This window comes from Electrona antarctica, assembly GCF_951216825.1.
Source record: "Electrona antarctica genome assembly, chromosome: 22".
Classification (NCBI taxonomy): Eukaryota; Metazoa; Chordata; class Actinopteri; order Myctophiformes; family Myctophidae; genus Electrona; species Electrona antarctica.
Genome location: NC_136805.1, coordinates 34,851,186 through 34,870,051, shown reverse-complemented (window position 1 = coordinate 34,870,051; position 18,866 = coordinate 34,851,186). Strand labels below are relative to the sequence as shown.

Sequence of the window (18,866 nt, the reverse complement as noted above, 5' to 3'; positions counted from 1 at the left end):
GTTACTTACATGGTTGTTGCATGGCTGTCTTCTGCCCTCCCCCCATGCAACAAGGTTGTGTCTTCAAACTATGTGACTCCCATTGGAAATGCATTATGTTTGTGTAGAAAAAAAAAAAAAAAAAAAAAACTGTTTCTTGTACACAATGCAATACTGAAGCAATTATTTGTATGGTGTGTCCTATAAGTCCATGTGGGCTGGGCGCCTTGGGTGCATGACACAAAAATAAAGAATCTATCTATCTATCTGTAGGCTAATACAACTTCATGCACGCACATTGACGGCATGCAGGCACAGTGACAATGGAATCCAGTCAAGGGTGCGCCCTTTATTACCTATAACAGGAGAGAGATGTGCCATATATGACTCAGCACGGCGACCCACTCAATTCAATTCAATTCAAAGGGCTTTATTGGCATGAGAAAACATACATTTACATTGCCAAAGCAGAAAGCACAATACAACAATACAGCAATACAATCAAAACAAAAAACTCACTGTATACTTTCTTCTCACCAACACCAACCACGCTATTTGCGATTGCATTCACACACCTCTCTCTCTCTCTGCACCATCTCTCTCTCTTCCTCCATGACCATGACATTTGAGAGCAAAATACAGCACGAGAATATAGTTTCACATGGCTATGCACACACAGACTTGTTGATGGTGTACTGCGCAATGGCATTTGGCCTCGGTCCTTTATTGGTAGGTTGGCTGTAGGCTGATATATTTATTATTGGAGGATGCAGCAGAGCAGAGCCTTTGCTCGCGCTGCAGACGGTGCAGTTGATGCAACATATGTTTTAAAGTTGTTAACAGTGATATATAAACATGAACAATCAGCGATATCCGTCTGTGTGGTTTCCATGCAGGCACAAGCTGCATTTCTCACCTAATTATTGTAAAAATGATATGCGTTAATAAGTGGTGACATCATCGTTTCTCAAAAGCATGACTACACAGCTCCACTGATCCGGATATTTTCGAAAATCTTCACTTATTTATCAGTTTCCAAAAACCTCCGTTTGAGTGGCCGAAAACGCCGTTTGCGTGTGGCTGAAAGGCCCAAACGCACAAAGAAATGTGCGTTTAGCAAAAGATCCACATACGTGTGGCCTGGGCCTTAGGTGTGAGTGAGGCCTAATTGTGCCGGGAGAAAATATGTAGCAGAGCCGAAAGCCCAAGATAAAATATTATGCCACACGTGTATTGTCATTCCATAATAAATATTTGTTCAATCTATTCATGAGTTATCTCAGGGGTTCTCAACGTTTTTGGCCGGGGACCCCCGAAAATGCTTTGGCAACGTCTCGGGACCCCCGCCCCGCCCTCTCCCGACCCCCAATATAAATTGACTGCTACAATAACCTTAACCCATTTTGGGCGGGAACCCCTTTTGGTGTTTTAAGCATTATGTTATAATTTAGCTATTGAAAAATAGCAGATCTACAAGCTCATAGCGCACCACCGAGTGGCGCCCTACGAGCTTGTAGGTCTGCTATTTTTGAAAAATCGTGATTTTTTTTTTTTTTAAACAAAATCTTTTTTTTTTTCTTTGAAAATAATTTGGGGACCCCCTAAAATAATTTGGCGACCCCCCGAGGGGTCGCGACCCACGGGTTGAGAACCCCTGAGTTATCTGACTGAATTATAATTTTTATTTCCGGGCAGCTGGGTGCTGGAGCAGTGGGGGCCGTGCAGTAAGACGTGTGGGAAGCTGGGCTACCAGTCCCGGGCCGTGCAGTGCATGCAGAGCCTCCACAACGGAACCAACAGGCCCGTGCACACCAAGCACTGCACCGAGCAGCGGCCCGAAATGAGACGCACCTGTAACCACACGGCCTGCCCCGCCCAGTGGAGGACAGGGGCCTGGTCCCAGGTCAGTCACACTGTGTGTGTGTGTGTGAGAGTGAGTGTGTGTGTGTGTGATGCCTACATTTAGTTTCCCAAGTTTGTGCATCTACTATTGTTTCTTTGTGTTTGAGAATTTCTTGTTATATGTGAAAGCAAATAAAGATGTTAAATGTGTGTGTGTGTGTGTGTGTGTGTGTGTGTGTGTGTGTGTGTGTGTGTGTGTGTGTGTGTGTGTGTGTGTGTGTGTGTGTGTGTGTGTGTGTGCGCTCAGTGCTCAGTGAGCTGTGGTGAGGGCATCCAACAGAGGCAGGTGGTGTGCAGGAGCAGCGACAACAGCATAGGCCAGTGTGAGGGCGACAAACCTGAAACCGTGCTCATCTGCAAACTGAGTCCATGTCCGGGTAAGTCCTGAATGACACACACTGTAAACGTTTAATTGAAGTCCTGAATGACAGAGAATGACGGAGTGTTCCGGTCTGGGGTCCAGAACAGAACAGAACAGAACAGAACAGAACAGAACAGAACTGATTGATTGATTGATTGATTGATTGATTGATTGATTGATTGATTGATTGGTTCAATATGCATAATAAATAAATAGGTGATGACTGCCCATGTATAAATATAAAAAGGAAGCCCCTATTAAAGTAAAACACAAATTCGGGGTGTGCAGTGTCACTGTACTTAGCTCTTAATTGTTCAGCAGTCTAATAATACTGTTCAAGAGTCTGGTGGTATACTGCCCCTTATGGTAACGCTTGCCTCGGCCATGGGTGCGACAGCGGATTGAACAGGCCATGGCCGGGGCAGAGCCATAGAGTATCTACTATCTAGACAGAGTTACGCAAACTCTGTTCACTTCATGGGGCCAGTCCAATGGCGGCTCTTCTACATAGACATATATTGGTTTGTCCCTAATTGAAGGCTCCACATAGGGACAACCGGAAGTTTACGGAATGCATTGGAGTCTATGGGCTTCCGCGAGTACATGAACCACGTGATCAGGCTGTTTTCTGCCCCCTCAATATCGCAACTCCTCTGGGCTGGGGTGGTGAATGTCTCTGATGATACTTTCAGCCTTAGCCACACAACGTCTCTCGTGGGGGGATACCAATATGTTGCCCATACATCGGTGCATATCTTATTATTATTATTGCAAATTAGAAGTACTCTACAAGTAAAGTAAAAACGACCTCAATATTGTTCTTAAGTACAGTACTTGAGTACTGTACAATTTACAATTTACAATTTAGGCATTTAGCAGACGCTCTTAATCCAGAGCGACTTACATTAAGCAATAACAAAAGCATGGCATACATCACATATATAAAAAGTAGTTATCATGAATCATGCCTAGACTAAGAACGTAACAGTGGAGTATCTATGTAAACTATACATACTATACTATATAATATATTATACATGTGTACTATAAAGTGCTATGACTACATAAAGTGCAATTCTAGAGCTGTCTACGTAACAAGCTATAAGTCTGTTTAAAATACTATCTAAGTCTACATAATGTGCTATCTAAGGGGCTAGGCTAGGGCAAGTGCTACGGGCCATGGTGGAGTCTGAAGAGGTGGGTTTTCAGACTACGGCGGAAGATTGGGAGTGAGGCTGCAGTTCTGACTGTGATGGGAAGTGCATTCCATAGTTTTGGAGCCAGAAGGGAGAAGAGTTTGGGACATGTGGAGCGTTGTCCCGGCGTTTTTAGTGAAGGTACCTCCAGCTTCCCTGCGTTGGCTGATCTGAGTGCGCGGGAGGGTTTGTAGGGTACGATCATACTTGTGAGATATGGGGGGGCCATGCCTTTGGTTGCTTTGAATGCCAGCATCAGAGTTTTGTATTCTGTGCGGGCAGCGACCGGGAGCCAATGGAGGGAGCGGAGAAGGGGGGTGACATGTGAGAATTTTGGCTGGTTGAAGACCAAGCGGGCTGCGGCATTTTGGATCATTTGGAGGGGCTTAAGTGCACATGCCGGTAGGCCAGTAAGGAGGGAGTTACAATAGTCAAGTTTTGACAAGACTGTTGTCTGGATTAGGAGCTGGGCTGACTCCTGGGTGAGGAACGGTCTAATTCGTCGTATGTTGTAGAGTGTAAACCTACAGGATCTAGTGACAGCTGTGATGTGTGTTTTGAACGAGAGCTGACTGTCCAGGACAACACCAAGGTTCCTGGCTGTCGGGACAGACTTTACCAGGGCGTTGTCTACGGAGATAGTTAGCTCCCGCATAGGGCAGGACTTAGCTGGGAAGAACAGAAGCTCAGTCTTGTCTGGGTTCAGCTTGAGGTGGTTGGAAGACATCCACTGTGAGATGTCAGCCAGGCATGCAGTGATGCGTTCTTCTACCTGGGTGGCAGAGGGGGGGAAGGATAGAAACAGTTGTGTGTCATCGGCATAGCAGTGATAGGATATATTGTGAGCAGAGATGATGGTGCCAAGGGATTTAGTGTACAGTGAGAAGAGGAGGGGACCAAGTACAGATCCCTGTGGGACCCCAGTTTGGAGGGTGCGGGGGTACTTAGTTACTTTCCACCACTGGTAAAGAGACGAAGGCCACTTGGCTGGAACACAAACAACTTTTCTTTTACTTATTTATTTTACTCATTCTCTCTCGTAAGAGTGTGCCTTGGCCCCGATGGAGACAACCGCAGTAGTAAGTGGTCTCCTCCAGAAATAATTATCTTTTAGTCCAGTTTTTGTCAAACTTCAAGGAATTTCATTAATTTCAAGCACCCTCGGTTTGTGGCTGTCTGTTCCATTTGTTCACTGTCAGAGTAACTGACCTGTAAGGTCCATTTGGACAGCGTTTTTCAGTCCAATGCCATTTACTGCATCACTCACAGGTCCACAGTGGTGCGCAGTGCACAAGGCTCATTATATGACTCAAACCAACAAGCACTCGAGCTACCTGCAGCCTTGTAACGAATACAGGCATCTGAATGTTGCCAACTGCCCAAGGCCGTTCCTCACACGAACCACTTCACGTATTGCACACAGTAAAATCCTACTTTAACCCAGAAGAGTGTACAGATGGCGCTAAATGGACCTGTCATGGGATTGTATCGAGCGCAGCGCCAAGTTTCCGAAACTCTCCCTGAGTTACAGGAGCTGGACTCTTAACCTGTCCATCATTGTGTCTTCTCAGGCGTGAAATACCGCCTTATTTGCACAGGGCTGTAATTGTGTTAACCTTGTCAATCAAAAGACCATTCAGGACATAAATGGTGCACGTCCTGCCTTTGCGTGTGCTGATGGTTTACAGCGGGTGCAAGCAAAATAGTTTTGAAGCTGCTGATGCTGTTTCTGACATATAATTTATAATTTGAGGCATTATGACATTGACATCCCTCCCTCGCACGCACGCACGCACGCACACACGCACGCACGCACGCACGCACGCTTACACTCTGATAGTGTAGAAAATTTAAGGCACACTTTTGATTACCATAAAGTTTGACATTTGGCCCTCTGTCTGCATGCTGCAGGCCAGTCGTCGGCGTCTCCCCACACCAATGAAATGGCAGAGAATTCCACGTTGAAGGACGACAGTGTACACCAGAGAGTAGCCGAAAACCCTGTCCATAAACTCTCTTCCAGTAAGTCAACACGCAATTCTACAGTATGTGGGAAAATGTGACAGGTGTCGAAGTCTAAGCTCGTTTTGAAAATAGTGTTCACCAAATGTGCAATATTGTTGGAGACAATTGTGGGGATTCACAAGTCAGTCTCTGAATGCGTCACTCACCTGCAGATTGAGGACAATCTCTTAGCTTTCATTGTTAAAACTGAGTGGTAACACTAACGGTAAAAAAGAACCCGCATTGCAGAACCAATCCCAAGTCTTTATAGCGTTCTTCATTTGGGGACGGTGACATGATTTCTTTCCAAAGCAATAGTCCTAGGGTTTTTTTTTAAATATGTTTTTATTTTTTCCAGTTTTTCATGTGTTTATGAGGTGACAGTACTTCATTATCAACCCTACATACAAAGGGAAGACATCATTGCACATAATTAACACACCAAGGGGGGTGTGGTAGTTATGTGCAATGATGTCTTCCCTTTGTATGTAGGGGTTTTTTTTCACACGTGCCAATGAATAAAACAGTGATATATATAGTGACATCACAATATCATCCCCTCCCCTAACCCCTCCCCCTTTATCATACAACAACAGCTGTGGGTGTGGCTTCAGTTCAGGTGGATCACCTGCACCCATCACCACCCACCAGGCAAACTAGGCATACTGGTGGGCGTGTTCACATAAAAATGACATTTTAACAAATACTGTACACTTTTTTGGAAAAGTTCTTCCTCCTTATTTAATAATAAATTAATACCTGATGATCAGGATTTAGGCTAGGGTGGAAAAAAGTTATGGCACTCCATTTTTAACAAGAATTGTATTTGTAAAAGTGTGTTGCTCAGTTATAGTGCTTAATTGTACAATATGGGTAGAGACAATAAGAAAGGGGTTTTTAAGAGTTTGTAATGCTTTGTCCCGCTCTTGTCTCCAGATGAGCCATGTCTTGGGGACAAATCCATTTTCTGTCAAATGGAGGTCCTGGCTCGCTACTGCTCCATCCCGGGATACAACAAGCTGTGCTGCGAGTCCTGCAGCAAAAAGGAGGGCCTCACCACGCTCGACCCTCCCGACCTCCACGGGCCCGCGCTGGCCTCGGCGGAACCCGACACCTCCACGCCGCACAGCCCCACCGCCTTGCCCCCGCTGCCCTCCACCACCCAGAGCCCGCCACAAACCACTAAGGCCGCGGGCAGGCGGCTCCGCTCCACCGCCCAGGGGCTGACCACCGCCGGCGCAGCCAGCGCCGGCGCCGTCACCCAACGCCAGGGCTCCGCCGAAGCTTCGCCATCCACGGGCGCCGCCGCCGGTGACTCCTCCTCCTCCTCCTCCCTCTCCGTGGCGGCCGGGAAGGGGCACTCGGACCCGGGGACTCTCCTCCTACCTCCTCCGGGGCCCCCGCGGCCCGTGGCAGACTCCAGCGGAGGTGCCTCCTCTAGAGGGCACAGTCCGAACAGCACTTTAGGCCCTGCAGCCGCTGTCAGGTCAAAAAGGGACGCTTTAGGATCCGAGAGGGACTCGTCTCACAGAAGCGCGTCTGTCCCGACATGAACGCTGATGTCATCCTGTGAACGTGCTGCTTCCGCAGGGTTCGATTGGCTGTGGGGGAGGGGCTCCATTCTTTTTTATTTGTCCGGTGGGGATATGTTTTTATCCCTGCTCTTTGGTCAGACTGAATTAAATGCATGCATTTCCTTTTAAGGAAATGTAGACCGTCTGGTACGTTTTGATATTTATGTTTGATAATATCACAATTTGACAATTACACTTTTTTTTTTTCTCCTTTCCAAATAATTTGAAAATGGCTGATCCACAAGCTTGAGGCTTGTAGATCTGCTATTGAACTATTTTGTTGTACGAGGAGGAGTTATTCGTATACAGGGCTTACTTACGTGGTTAAGAAAATCTCTCCCCCTCAGCTTTTTGTCATCGAACCCTGGAGCTCCGTGTGCGTCAGCTCATCGTCCTCGCAGCATCCGATGGACTTTTATTACACTATTGCTGCGAGAACAACGAAAAGTTTGAAGATCTTTTTATTTTAATTTAATATTTTGCCCCATGATGCCAGTGGACTTAGACCAGCGATGGTTTACCTCAGCAAAAACTGCAGAGTGCAGCTCTGTGCACTGCGTTGCTCTGCTCCTTTCTGCTTCACACACGAAATGGAAGAAAAACAACAAAACGACAACAAAAAGGTGCTGTAAAAAAAACAACTAAAATGACTACAAGACTTGTTCAAAATAAATGTGACGACTGCATTTCTACCATGTATGTTTCGATGTGTGTACAGTTGTGTGTGTGTAAGCCTGTTTGTTCCAAGTGCATTAGAACTACTATTGATGTTTGTATTGTGAACCTTTGTGGCGACATTAAAAAAACCCAGTGATTCCCAACCTGTGGGGCATTCCAAGTGGGCCCCCAAATAATTGGCATAGCACTATGATTTTAATGATAATATAACATCAATATAATAATGTATATTAACATCAATATATATATATTTATATATATATATATATATATATATATATATATATCAAAAAACTTAAAGTCGAAACACAATTGATTGATTGATCATTGAAATAAACATGCTCTGAAAATGCAAGTGGCCCGCCATCTGACCTTAAAGGGGCAACCATCATCTGACCACTTAGGTCAGATGATGGATACACTGACACCACGGCGCGTAAACAGCGCCTCAAACTGTGACTCCGCCCACCACCAGGGGAAGTTGTGATTTGCGCTCGTTCACTGCAATGCAATTTGCGGCATTTTCAAAACAATATTGAGCAGAGTAGCGATTATCAAACGTATTTGCAATGCCATACGTTGAAAGATCTATTGCCCGTGGACAAGGCACGCTACCTCCGCAAGTTGGATAGCATCGGCATAGATGTTTGTCCGTATGTGATTAAGGATTGGACCAAGTTGCATTGGCAGCCATAGAAAAACCCCAGGCTAAAACCGGATGTGACGTTTTTGGGCGTTCCTGTCTAGCGTGGTGTCAGTGTATGGGCCACGAGCAACTCTTTTCACGATGTTTGGAGTGGGCACTGACCCAGGAAAGGTTGGAAACCGCTGCGGTAAACACATTTTAGGGGAGCCAAAACGGCAACATCCAGAGTGTTCATTTAACTCTGACAGTGTAAAAATATTATATATATATTATATGTGTTATATATTACAGTGTGGGTTGTTAAATATTGCTCCGAGCAGACGACACACAAGTTTGTCAGTGCTGTTAGTAATTTGGAACTTCCCAAGTCTGTTTGCGAGCCAACCGCCACTCAACTACAATCCCCATAGTGTTATTTGAACTCTGAAAGTGTACATCTTATGTCCAAATGGACCATTTGGATATACATTTTGTGCGCTTTTGTACATTTGTACACGAGTTACACATGTACACTGAGGATTTTACTGTGCGGCATGCCCTTTTGCCTGTGTGGAAAGAAGTCAGTCGGATATGCTTTAAAAATAAATAATACAAAAAAAAGGAAAAAGAAAAGAAAAGAAAAACTCATTATGGTATTTTTTTTTGTTACTGATATATTTTTCAAATAATATTGTATATAATGTAAATTTCTGCCAAGTTATGATAAAGAAATTGAGAACCAACAACATAATGGAAAGTATTTTGCAATTGAGAAAATCAGACAATGTTGTAAGTCTACAGAATGTGGTTGGACCCGTGTCATGCTGTGCGAGTTGGTATTACACCATTCCTGTATTGCAGTTCATAACATCATTGTGTATTGTATAGTTCTTGTATATACGTACATGAATGAAAGCTTTAAATGTTAATATTTATTGAATTTTTAAATGGTATGGAGAGACATTGAACTGTCACGTTTTTATTTGAATATTTTTCAAGTTGCGTCTTTGCATTTTGATTTCGGTGCACTTCATAGATGTTAAATGACATTTAACAAGCGCAACGGACAATACAAGTGCAAGTGCATTTGGACACAAATAACAGGAACTGTACCATGCAGATATTGTACACATGTATATATTTAATCTGTAGACTATAAAGGAATTAATCTTCATGATCCTCCAGACAAGAAAACATGCATTCATGATGATCCTATTCATGATCCTAACACTACGGTAAATACTAGGTAAGCGCCACCATAGAAAACAAGTGAGCACCATAGATGACAGGTAAGCACCATAGATGTAAAATGGTGCATTTACAGTGGGATTCCCTTGGTCTATTCCGGGCTGACATTGGTAGGTACCTACAGATGTGGGTGTGTCTAACAGAGGTACCTCTGGGTCCTGATAAAGATCAGTTTGAGACTGAGGAACAAAGATATGGGATCCCACTGTATGTAGTGCCTTTATCCACTTTTCATATATTATGTATTAGATTCAGGACAAGAGAGCAACGACATTCACATCCCCAACCCATGTTTGGGCAGGTGCTGAGCGACGAACTGCATACAGAATAACAAGAAAACGGAAACACGGATGTTATTATTGCACCAAAAATTGACTGACGTTTCGAGCATAGTCATTAGAGACCTGCGGATGGCGGCTTTAGCTGCGGTTGGTTAATATTGGATAATCCGCGGGTAAAATAATGTGGGAAATACATTAATGGAATCTATCTATAGGCTTATAACTTTGAAAATGCACAAAATATCGGCGTACAGTATAGAATGCCATGTGCTTCCCTGCGCTGCTCGCGGTTGGCGGATGGTGCGGTTAATATAAATAGGATGATATAATTAATGCGGTTGGATAACGGGCGGATAATGAATTTGCGGTTGCGGTTACGGGTGACAGAAAAGCTTGATATTCCGGTTCAGGGTTGCCATTACAGGTGTGCATTTTGTGTTAATGTTTGTTTCGTAGTAGTAACACACCGTTTAAAGCGTTTACGCCCACTGCGTCATTGGTACCGGCCAATTCACACTGCTTTTTTTTTTTCTTCTGGAAATTGGTTGTGAAAAGTAAAGACTTGAGTGGGGTTTGAACCCACAACCTACTGAAAGACTCATCATTAGATGAGTTTTTCTTTTTTTATTCGAGCCTTGAAAAGTTGAAATTACTGCAGCATTGAATGAGACTTGAACACCGAAAGTCTGTACTGAAAGACTCATCATTAGACCACTGCGCCATCAGTCAGACACCCTCCACCAAAGTCTCCTGGTAATTGTGTGTGTTGGCCTTCAGTTAGTAAAGTTGAAACACTCCAGAATTAAACTATAGGCGAACAGGGATTTGAACATGTAGAGCTACCTGAAGGCTATTGTAGCAGTACCAGGTGCTATGAAACATTTCAAAGATTCCTTTTCAGGCACCGTAAGATGAACCTAAATACGTTTGAATGGGGTTTCTAGGTGTAAGTATGTAGGACTAGTAGCATGCCAAAGTTTGTGCTATTGCCATTGAGAATGCATTGGGCGTTTAAGTTAAATAACTCAAACTACAAAACATTTCAAAGTAAAAAGTTCCAGCATGTGTCTCCACAGTAAGCTGAATTATAAAAAGTGTGAATGGAGTTTCTAGGTGAAAGTGACGTGCCACTATCAGCCATTAACAATTTCTCAAATTAAAAGCACTATATTTCTAAAACTATGAAACATTTCAAAGATTCCTTTTCAGGAAAACATGTCCACCATAAGATGAACCTAAATAGGTTTGAATGGGGATTCTAGGTGTAAGTATGTAGGAGTAGTAGCATGCCAAAGTTTTTTTCGGACGGCATACTATAGCATGTCGTTTTTCGTGAATTTGGAATATTTGAAAAAGAGATGAAAATCATGAAAAACGACATACTATAGTTCATGGTTTCGGACGGCATACTATAGCATGTAGTTTTTCGTGATTTTGGAGGATTTTAAATAAAGATGAAAATCATGAAAAAACGACATACTATAGTCCATGGTTTGGGACAGCATACTATAGTATGTCATATTTTCATGATTTTGGGACACTATGTCAGAGCCAGGACTTGAACCGGCAGCCTCCTGATTCCCAGGCAGGATCTGTACCCAGTGAGCTACTGTGCATGCTGTTCTTAAAAGGCTGAATAGATAATGACAGAAGAGCCAGAGACTTGTTTCCATTGTGGTTCATAAACATTCGAACGTCTAGAGATAAACAACAGCAAAAGAAACAATAGACAAATCTCCTGTTATTTTATTTTTTGTATTTTATTTTTGTATCAATGTTGTACTCAAAGGGAACAGCAGTCTTCATTGTGACAGGTAGCAAGTAGATCAGTGACTTAGCACACTGGCTGCATGATCTGGTGGTTGTGGGTTCAAACCCCACTCAAATCTTTACTTGCCAAAATCTGCCATTGACCCCCATTCTGAATTTCTCAAATTTAAAAGCACTATATTTCTAAAACTATGACACATTTCAAAGATTCCTTTTCAGGCAAACATGTCCACCGTAAGATGAACCTAAATAGGTTTGAATGGGGATTCTAGGTGTAAGTATGTAGGAGTAGTAGCATGCCAAAGTTTTTTTCGGACGGCATACTATAGCATGTCGTTTTTCGTGAATTTGGAATATTTGAAAAAGAGATGAAAATCATGAAAAACGACATACTATAGTTCATGGTTTCGGACGGCATACTATAGCATGTCGTTTTTCGTGATTTTGGAGGATTTTAAATAAAGATGAAAATCATGAAAAAACAACATACTATAGTCCATGGTTTGGGACAGCATACTATAGTATGTCATATTTTCATGATTTTGGGACACTATGTCAGAGCCAGGACTTGAACCGGCAGCCTCCTGATTCCCAGGCAGGATCTGTACCCAGTGAGCTACTGTGCATGCTGTTCTTAAAAGGCTGAATAGATAATGACAGAAGAGCCAGAGACTTGTTTCCATTGTGGTTCATAAACATTCGAACGTCTAGAGATAAACAACAGCAAAAGAAACAATAGACAAATCTCCTGTTATTTTATTTTTTGTATTTTATTTTTGTATCAATGTTGTACTCAAAGGGAACAGCAGTCCCTGTGACAGGTAGCAAGTAGATCAGTGACTTGGCACACTGGCTGCATGATCTGGTGGTTGTGGGTTCAAACCCCACTCAAATCTTTACTTGCCAAAATCTGCCATTGACCCCCATTCTGAATTTCTCAAATTTAAAAGCACTATATTTCTAAAACTATGACACATTTCAAAGATTCCTTTTCAGGCAAACATGTCCACCGTAAGATGAACCTAAATAGGTTTGAATGGGGATTCTAGGTGTAAGTATGTAGGAGTAGTAGCATGCCAAAGTTTTTTTCGGACGGCATACTATAGCATGTCGTTTTTCGTGAATTTGGAATATTTGAAAAAGAGATGAAAATCATGAAAAACGACATAATATAGTTCATGGTTTCGGACGGCATACTATAGCATGTCGTTTTTCGTGATTTTGGAGGATTTTAAATAAAGATGAAAATCATGAAAAAACGACATACTATAGTCCATGGTTTGGGACAGCATACTATAGTATGTCATATTTTCATGATTTTGGGACACTATGTCAGAGCCAGGACTTGAACCGGCAGCCTCCTGATTCCCAGGCAGGATCTGTACCCAGTGAGCTACTGTGCATGCTGTTCTTAAAAGGCTGAATAGATAATGACAGAAGAGCCAGAGACTTGTTTCCATTGTGGTTCATAAACATTCGAACGTCTAGAGATAAACAACAGCAAAAGAAACAATAGACAAATCTCCTGTTATTTTATTTTTTGTATTTTATTTTTGTATCAATGTTGTACTCAAAGGGAACAGCAGTCTTCATTGTGACAGGTAGCAAGTAGATCAGTGACTTAGCACACTGGCTGCATGATCTGGTGGTTGTGGGTTCAAACCCCACTCAAATCTTTACTTGCCAAAATCTGCCATTGACCCCCATTCTGAATATCTCAAATTTAAAAGCACTATATTTCTAAAACTATGACACATTTCAAAGATTCCTTTTCAGGCAAACATGTCCACCGTAAGATGAACCTAAATACGTTTGAATGGGGTTTCTAGGTGTAAGTATGTAGGACTAGTAGCATGCCAAAGTTTGTGCTATTGCCATTGAGAATGCATTGGGCGTTTAAGTTAAATAACTCAGAAACTACAAAACATTTCAAAGTAAAAAGTTCCAGCATGTGTCTCCACAGTAAGCTGAATTATAAAAAGTGTGAATGGAGTTTCTAGGTGAACGTGAAAGTGACGTGCCACTATCTGCCATTAACAATTTCTCAAATTAAAAGCACTATATTTCTAAAACTATGAAACATTTCAAAGATTCCTTTTCAGGCAAACATGTCCACCATAAGATGAACCTAAATAGGTTTGAATGGGGATTCTAGGTGTAAGTATGTAGGAGTAGTAGCATGCCAAAGTTATAATTTTTTTCGGATGGCATACTATAGCATGTCGTTTTTCGTGATTTTGGACTATTTGAAAAAGAGATGAAAATCGTGAAAAACGACATACTATAGTTCATGGTTTCGGACGGCATACTATAGCATGTCGTTTTTCGTGATTTTGGAGGATTTTAAATAAAGATGAAAATCATGAAAAAACAACATACTATAGTCCATGGTTTGGGACAGCATACTATAGTATGTCATATTTTCATGATTTTGGGACACTATGTCAGAGCCAGGACTTGAACCGGCAGCCTCCTGATTCCCAGGCAGGATCTGTACCCAGTGAGCTACTGTGCATGCTGTTCTTAAAAGGCCGAATAGATAATGACAGAAGAGCCAGAGACTTGTTTCCATTGTGGTTCATAAACATTCGAACGTCTAGAGATAAACAACAGCAAAAGAAACAATAGACAAATCTCCTGTTATTTTATTTGTTGTATTTTATTTTTGTATCAATGTTGTACTCAAAGGGAACAGCAGTCTGCATTGTGACAGGTAGCAAGTAGATCAGTGACTTAGCACACTGGCTGCATGATCTGGTGGTTGTGGGTTCAAACCCCACTCAAATCTTTAATTACCAAAATCTGCCATTGACCCCCATTCTGATTTCTCAAATTTAAAAGCACTATATTTCTAAAACTATGACACATTTCAAAGATTCCTTTTCAGGCAAACATGTCCACCGTAAGATGAACCTAAATACGTTTGAATGGGGTTTCTAGGTGTAAGTATGTAGGACTAGTAGCATGCCAAAGTTTGTGCTATTGCCATTGAGAATGCATTGGGCGTTTAAGTTAAATAACTCAGAAACTACAAAACATTTCAAAGTAAAAAGTTCCAGCATGTGTCTCCACAGTAAGCTGAATTATAAAAAGTGTGAATGGAGTTTCTAGGTGAAAGTGAAAGTGACGTGCCACTATCTGCCATTAACAATTTCTCAAATTAAAAGCACTATATTTCTAAAACTATGAAACATTTCAAAGATTCCTTTTCAGGCAAACATGTCCACCATAAGATGAACCTAAATAGGTTTGAATGGGGATTCTAGGTGTAAGTATGTAGGAGTAGTAGCATGCCAAAGTTATAATTTTTTTCGGACGGCATACTATAGCATGTCGTTTTTCGTGATTTTGGACTATTTGAAAAAGAGATGAAAATCATGAAAAACGACATACTATAGTTCATGGTTTCGGACGGCATACTATAGCATGTCGTTTTTCGTGATTTTGGAGGATTTGAAATAAAGATGAAAATACGACATACTATAGTCCATGGTTTGGGACGGCATACTATAGTATGTCATATTTTCATGATTTTGGGACACTATGTCAGAGCCAGGACTTAAACCTGCAGCCTCCTGATTCCAAGGCAGGATCTGTACCCAGTGAGCTACTGTGCATGCTGTTCTTAAAAGGCTGAATAGATAATGACAGAAGAGCCAGAGACTTGTTTCCATTGTGGTTCATAAACATTCGAACGTCTAGAGATAAACAACAGCAAAAGAAACAATAGACAAATCTCCTGTTATTTTATTTTTTGTATTTTATTTTTGTATCAATGTTGTACTCAAAGGGAACAGCAGTCTGCATTGTGACAGGTAGCAAGTAGATCAGTGACTTAGCACACTGGCTGCATGATCTGGTGGTTGTGGGTTCAAACCCCACTCAAATCTTTACTTGCCAAAATCTGCCATTGACCCCCATTCTGAATTTCTCAAATTTAAAAGCACTATATTTCTAAAACTATGACACATTTCAAAGATTCCTTTTCAGGCAAACATGTCCACCGTAAGATGAACCTAAATAGGTTTGAATGGGGATTCTAGGTGTAAGTATGTAGGAGTAGTAGCATGCCAAAGTTTTTTTCGGACGGCATACTATAGCATGTCGTTTTTCGTGAATTTGGAATATTTGAAAAAGAGATGAAAATCATGAAAAACGACATACTATAGTTCATGGTTTCGGACGGCATACTATAGCATGTCGTTTTTCGTGATTTTGGAGGATTTTAAATAAAGATGAAAATCATGAAAAAACAACATACTATAGTCCATGGTTTGGGACAGCATACTATAGTATGTCATATTTTCATGATTTTGGGACACTATGTCAGAGCCAGGACTTGAACCGGCAGCCTCCTGATTCCCAGGCAGGATCTGTACCCAGTGAGCTACTGTGCATGCTGTTCTTAAAAGGCTGAATAGATAATGACAGAAGAGCCAGAGACTTGTTTCCATTGTGGTTCATAATCATTCGAACGTCTAGAGATAAACAACAGCAAAAGAAACAATAGACAAATCTCCTGTTATTTTATTTTTTGTATTTTATTTTTGTATCAATGTTGTACTCAAAGGGAACAGCAGTCCCTGTGACAGGTAGCAAGTAGATCAGTGACTTAGCACACTGGCTGCATGATCTGGTGGTTGTGGGTTCAAACCCCACTCAAATCTTTACTTGCCAAAATCTGCCATTGACCCCCATTCTGAATTTCTCAAATTTAAAAGCACTATATTTCTAAAACTATGACACATTTCAAAGATTCCTTTTCAGGCAAACATGTCCACCGTAAGATGAACCTAAATAGGTTTGAATGGGGATTCTAGGTGTAAGTATGTAGGAGTAGTAGCATGCCAAAGTTTTTTTCGGACGGCATACTATAGCATGTCGTTTTTCGTGAATTTGGAATATTTGAAAAAGAGATGAAAATCATGAAAAACGACATACTATAGTTCATGGTTTCGGACGGCATACTATAGCATGTCGTTTTTCGTGATTTTGGAGGATTTTAAATAAAGATGAAAATCATGAAAAAACGACATACTATAGTCCATGGTTTGGGACAGCATACTATAGTATGTCATATTTTCATGATTTTGGGACACTATGTCAGAGCCAGGACTTGAACCGGCAGCCTCCTGATTCCCAGGCAGGATCTGTACCCAGTGAGCTACTGTGCATGCTGTTCTTAAAAGGCTGAATAGATAATGACAGAAGAGCCAGAGACTTGTTTCCATTGTGGTTCATAAACATTCGAACGTCTAGAGATAAACAACAGCAAAAGAAACAATAGACAAATCTCCTGTTATTTTATTTTTTGTATTTTATTTTTGTATCAATGTTGTACTCAAAGGGAACAGCAGTCTTCATTGTGACAGGTAGCAAGTAGATCAGTGACTTAGCACACTGGCTGCATGATCTGGTGGTTGTGGGTTCAAACCCCACTCAAATCTTTACTTGCCAAAATCTGCCATTGACCCCCATTCTGAATATCTCAAATTTAAAAGCACTATATTTCTAAAACTATGACACATTTCAAAGATTCCTTTTCAGGCAAACATGTCCACCGTAAGATGAACCTAAATACGTTTGAATGGGGTTTCTAGGTGTAAGTATGTAGGACTAGTAGCATGCCAAAGTTTGTGCTATTGCCATTGAGAATGCATTGGGCGTTTAAGTTAAATAACTCAGAAACTACAAAACATTTCAAAGTAAAAAGTTCCAGCATGTGTCTCCACAGTAAGCTGAATTATAAAAAGTGTGAATGGAGTTTCTAGGTGAACGTGAAAGTGACGTGCCACTATCTGCCATTAACAATTTCTCAAATTAAAAGCACTATATTTCTAAAACTATGAAACATTTCAAAGATTCCTTTTCAGGCAAACATGTCCACCATAAGATGAACCTAAATAGGTTTGAATGGGGATTCTAGGTGTAAGTATGTAGGAGTAGTAGCATGCCAAAGTTATAATTTTTTTCGGATGGCATACTATAGCATGTCGTTTTTCGTGATTTTGGACTATTTGAAAAAGAGATGAAAATCGTGAAAAACGACATACTATAGTTCATGGTTTCGGACGGCATACTATAGCATGTCGTTTTTCGTGATTTTGGAGGATTTTAAATAAAGATGAAAATCATGAAAAAACAACATACTATAGTCCATGGTTTGGGACAGCATACTATAGTATGTCATATTTTCATGATTTTGGGACACTATGTCAGAGCCAGGACTTGAACCGGCAGCCTCCTGATTCCCAGGCAGGATCTGTACCCAGTGAGCTACTGTGCATGCTGTTCTTAAAAGGCTGAATAGATAATGACAGAAGAGCCAGAGACTTGTTTCCATTGTGGTTCATAAACATTCGAACGTCTAGAGATAAACAACAGCAAAAGAAACAATAGACAAATCTCCTGTTATTTTATTTTTTGTATTTTATTTTTGTATCAATGTTGTACTCAAAGGGAACAGCAGTCTTCATTGTGACAGGTAGCAAGTAGATCAGTGACTTAGCACACTGGCTGCATGATCTGGTGGTTGTGGGTTCAAACCCCACTCAAATCTTTACTTGCCAAAATCTGCCATTGACCCCCATTCTGAATATCTCAAATTTAAAAGCACTATATTTCTAAAACTATGACACATTTCAAAGATTCCTTTTCAGGCAAACATGTCCACCGTAAGATGAACCTAAATACATTTGAATGGGGTTTCTAGGTGTAAGTATGTAGGACTAGTAGCATGCCAAAGTTTGTGCTATTGCCATTGAGAATGCATTGGGCGTTTAAGTTAAATAACTCAGAAACTACAAAACATTTCAAAGTAAAAAGTTCCAGCATGTGTCTCCACAGTAAGCTGAATTATAAAAAGTGTGAATGGAGTTTCTAGGTGAACGTGAAAGTGACGTGCCACTATCTGCCATTAACAATTTCTCAAATTAAAAGCACTATATTTCTAAAACTATGAAACATTTCAAAGATTCCTTTTCAGGCAAACATGTCCACCATAAGATGAACCTAAATAGGTTTGAATGGGGATTCTAGGTGTAAGTATGTAGGAGTAGTAGCATGCCAAAGTTATAATTTTTTTCGGATGGCATACTATAGCATGTCGTTTTTCGTGATTTTGGACTATTTGAAAAAGAGATGAAAATCGTGAAAAACGACATACTATAGTTCATGGTTTCGGACGGCATACTATAGCATGTCGTTTTTCGTGATTTTGGAGGATTTTAAATAAAGATGAAAATCATG

The 18,866-nt window shown here is 41.2% G+C and overlaps 1 protein-coding gene across 2 annotated transcripts in view; it reads left to right on the top strand.

Annotated features, from left to right (window-relative positions):
* The window catches only part of adamts14 (ADAM metallopeptidase with thrombospondin type 1 motif, 14), a gene marked incomplete at its 5' end in the record, with an annotated part of 102,359 nt that extends 94,421 nt beyond the window's left edge, over positions 1-7,938 (top strand). For both annotated transcript variants that reach the window (XM_079493075.1, XM_079493074.1), the window contains 4 exons: positions 1,675-1,882; positions 2,129-2,258; positions 5,350-5,460; positions 6,379-7,938. In XM_079493075.1, the coding sequence (XP_079349201.1) occupies positions 1,675-1,882; positions 2,129-2,258; positions 5,350-5,460; positions 6,379-6,995 (1,066 nt within the window). In that variant the 3' untranslated portion in view covers positions 6,996-7,938. The remainder of the gene's footprint in view (positions 1-1,674; positions 1,883-2,128; positions 2,259-5,349; positions 5,461-6,378) is intronic.
* Positions 7,939-18,866: the final 10,928 nt, after the last annotated feature.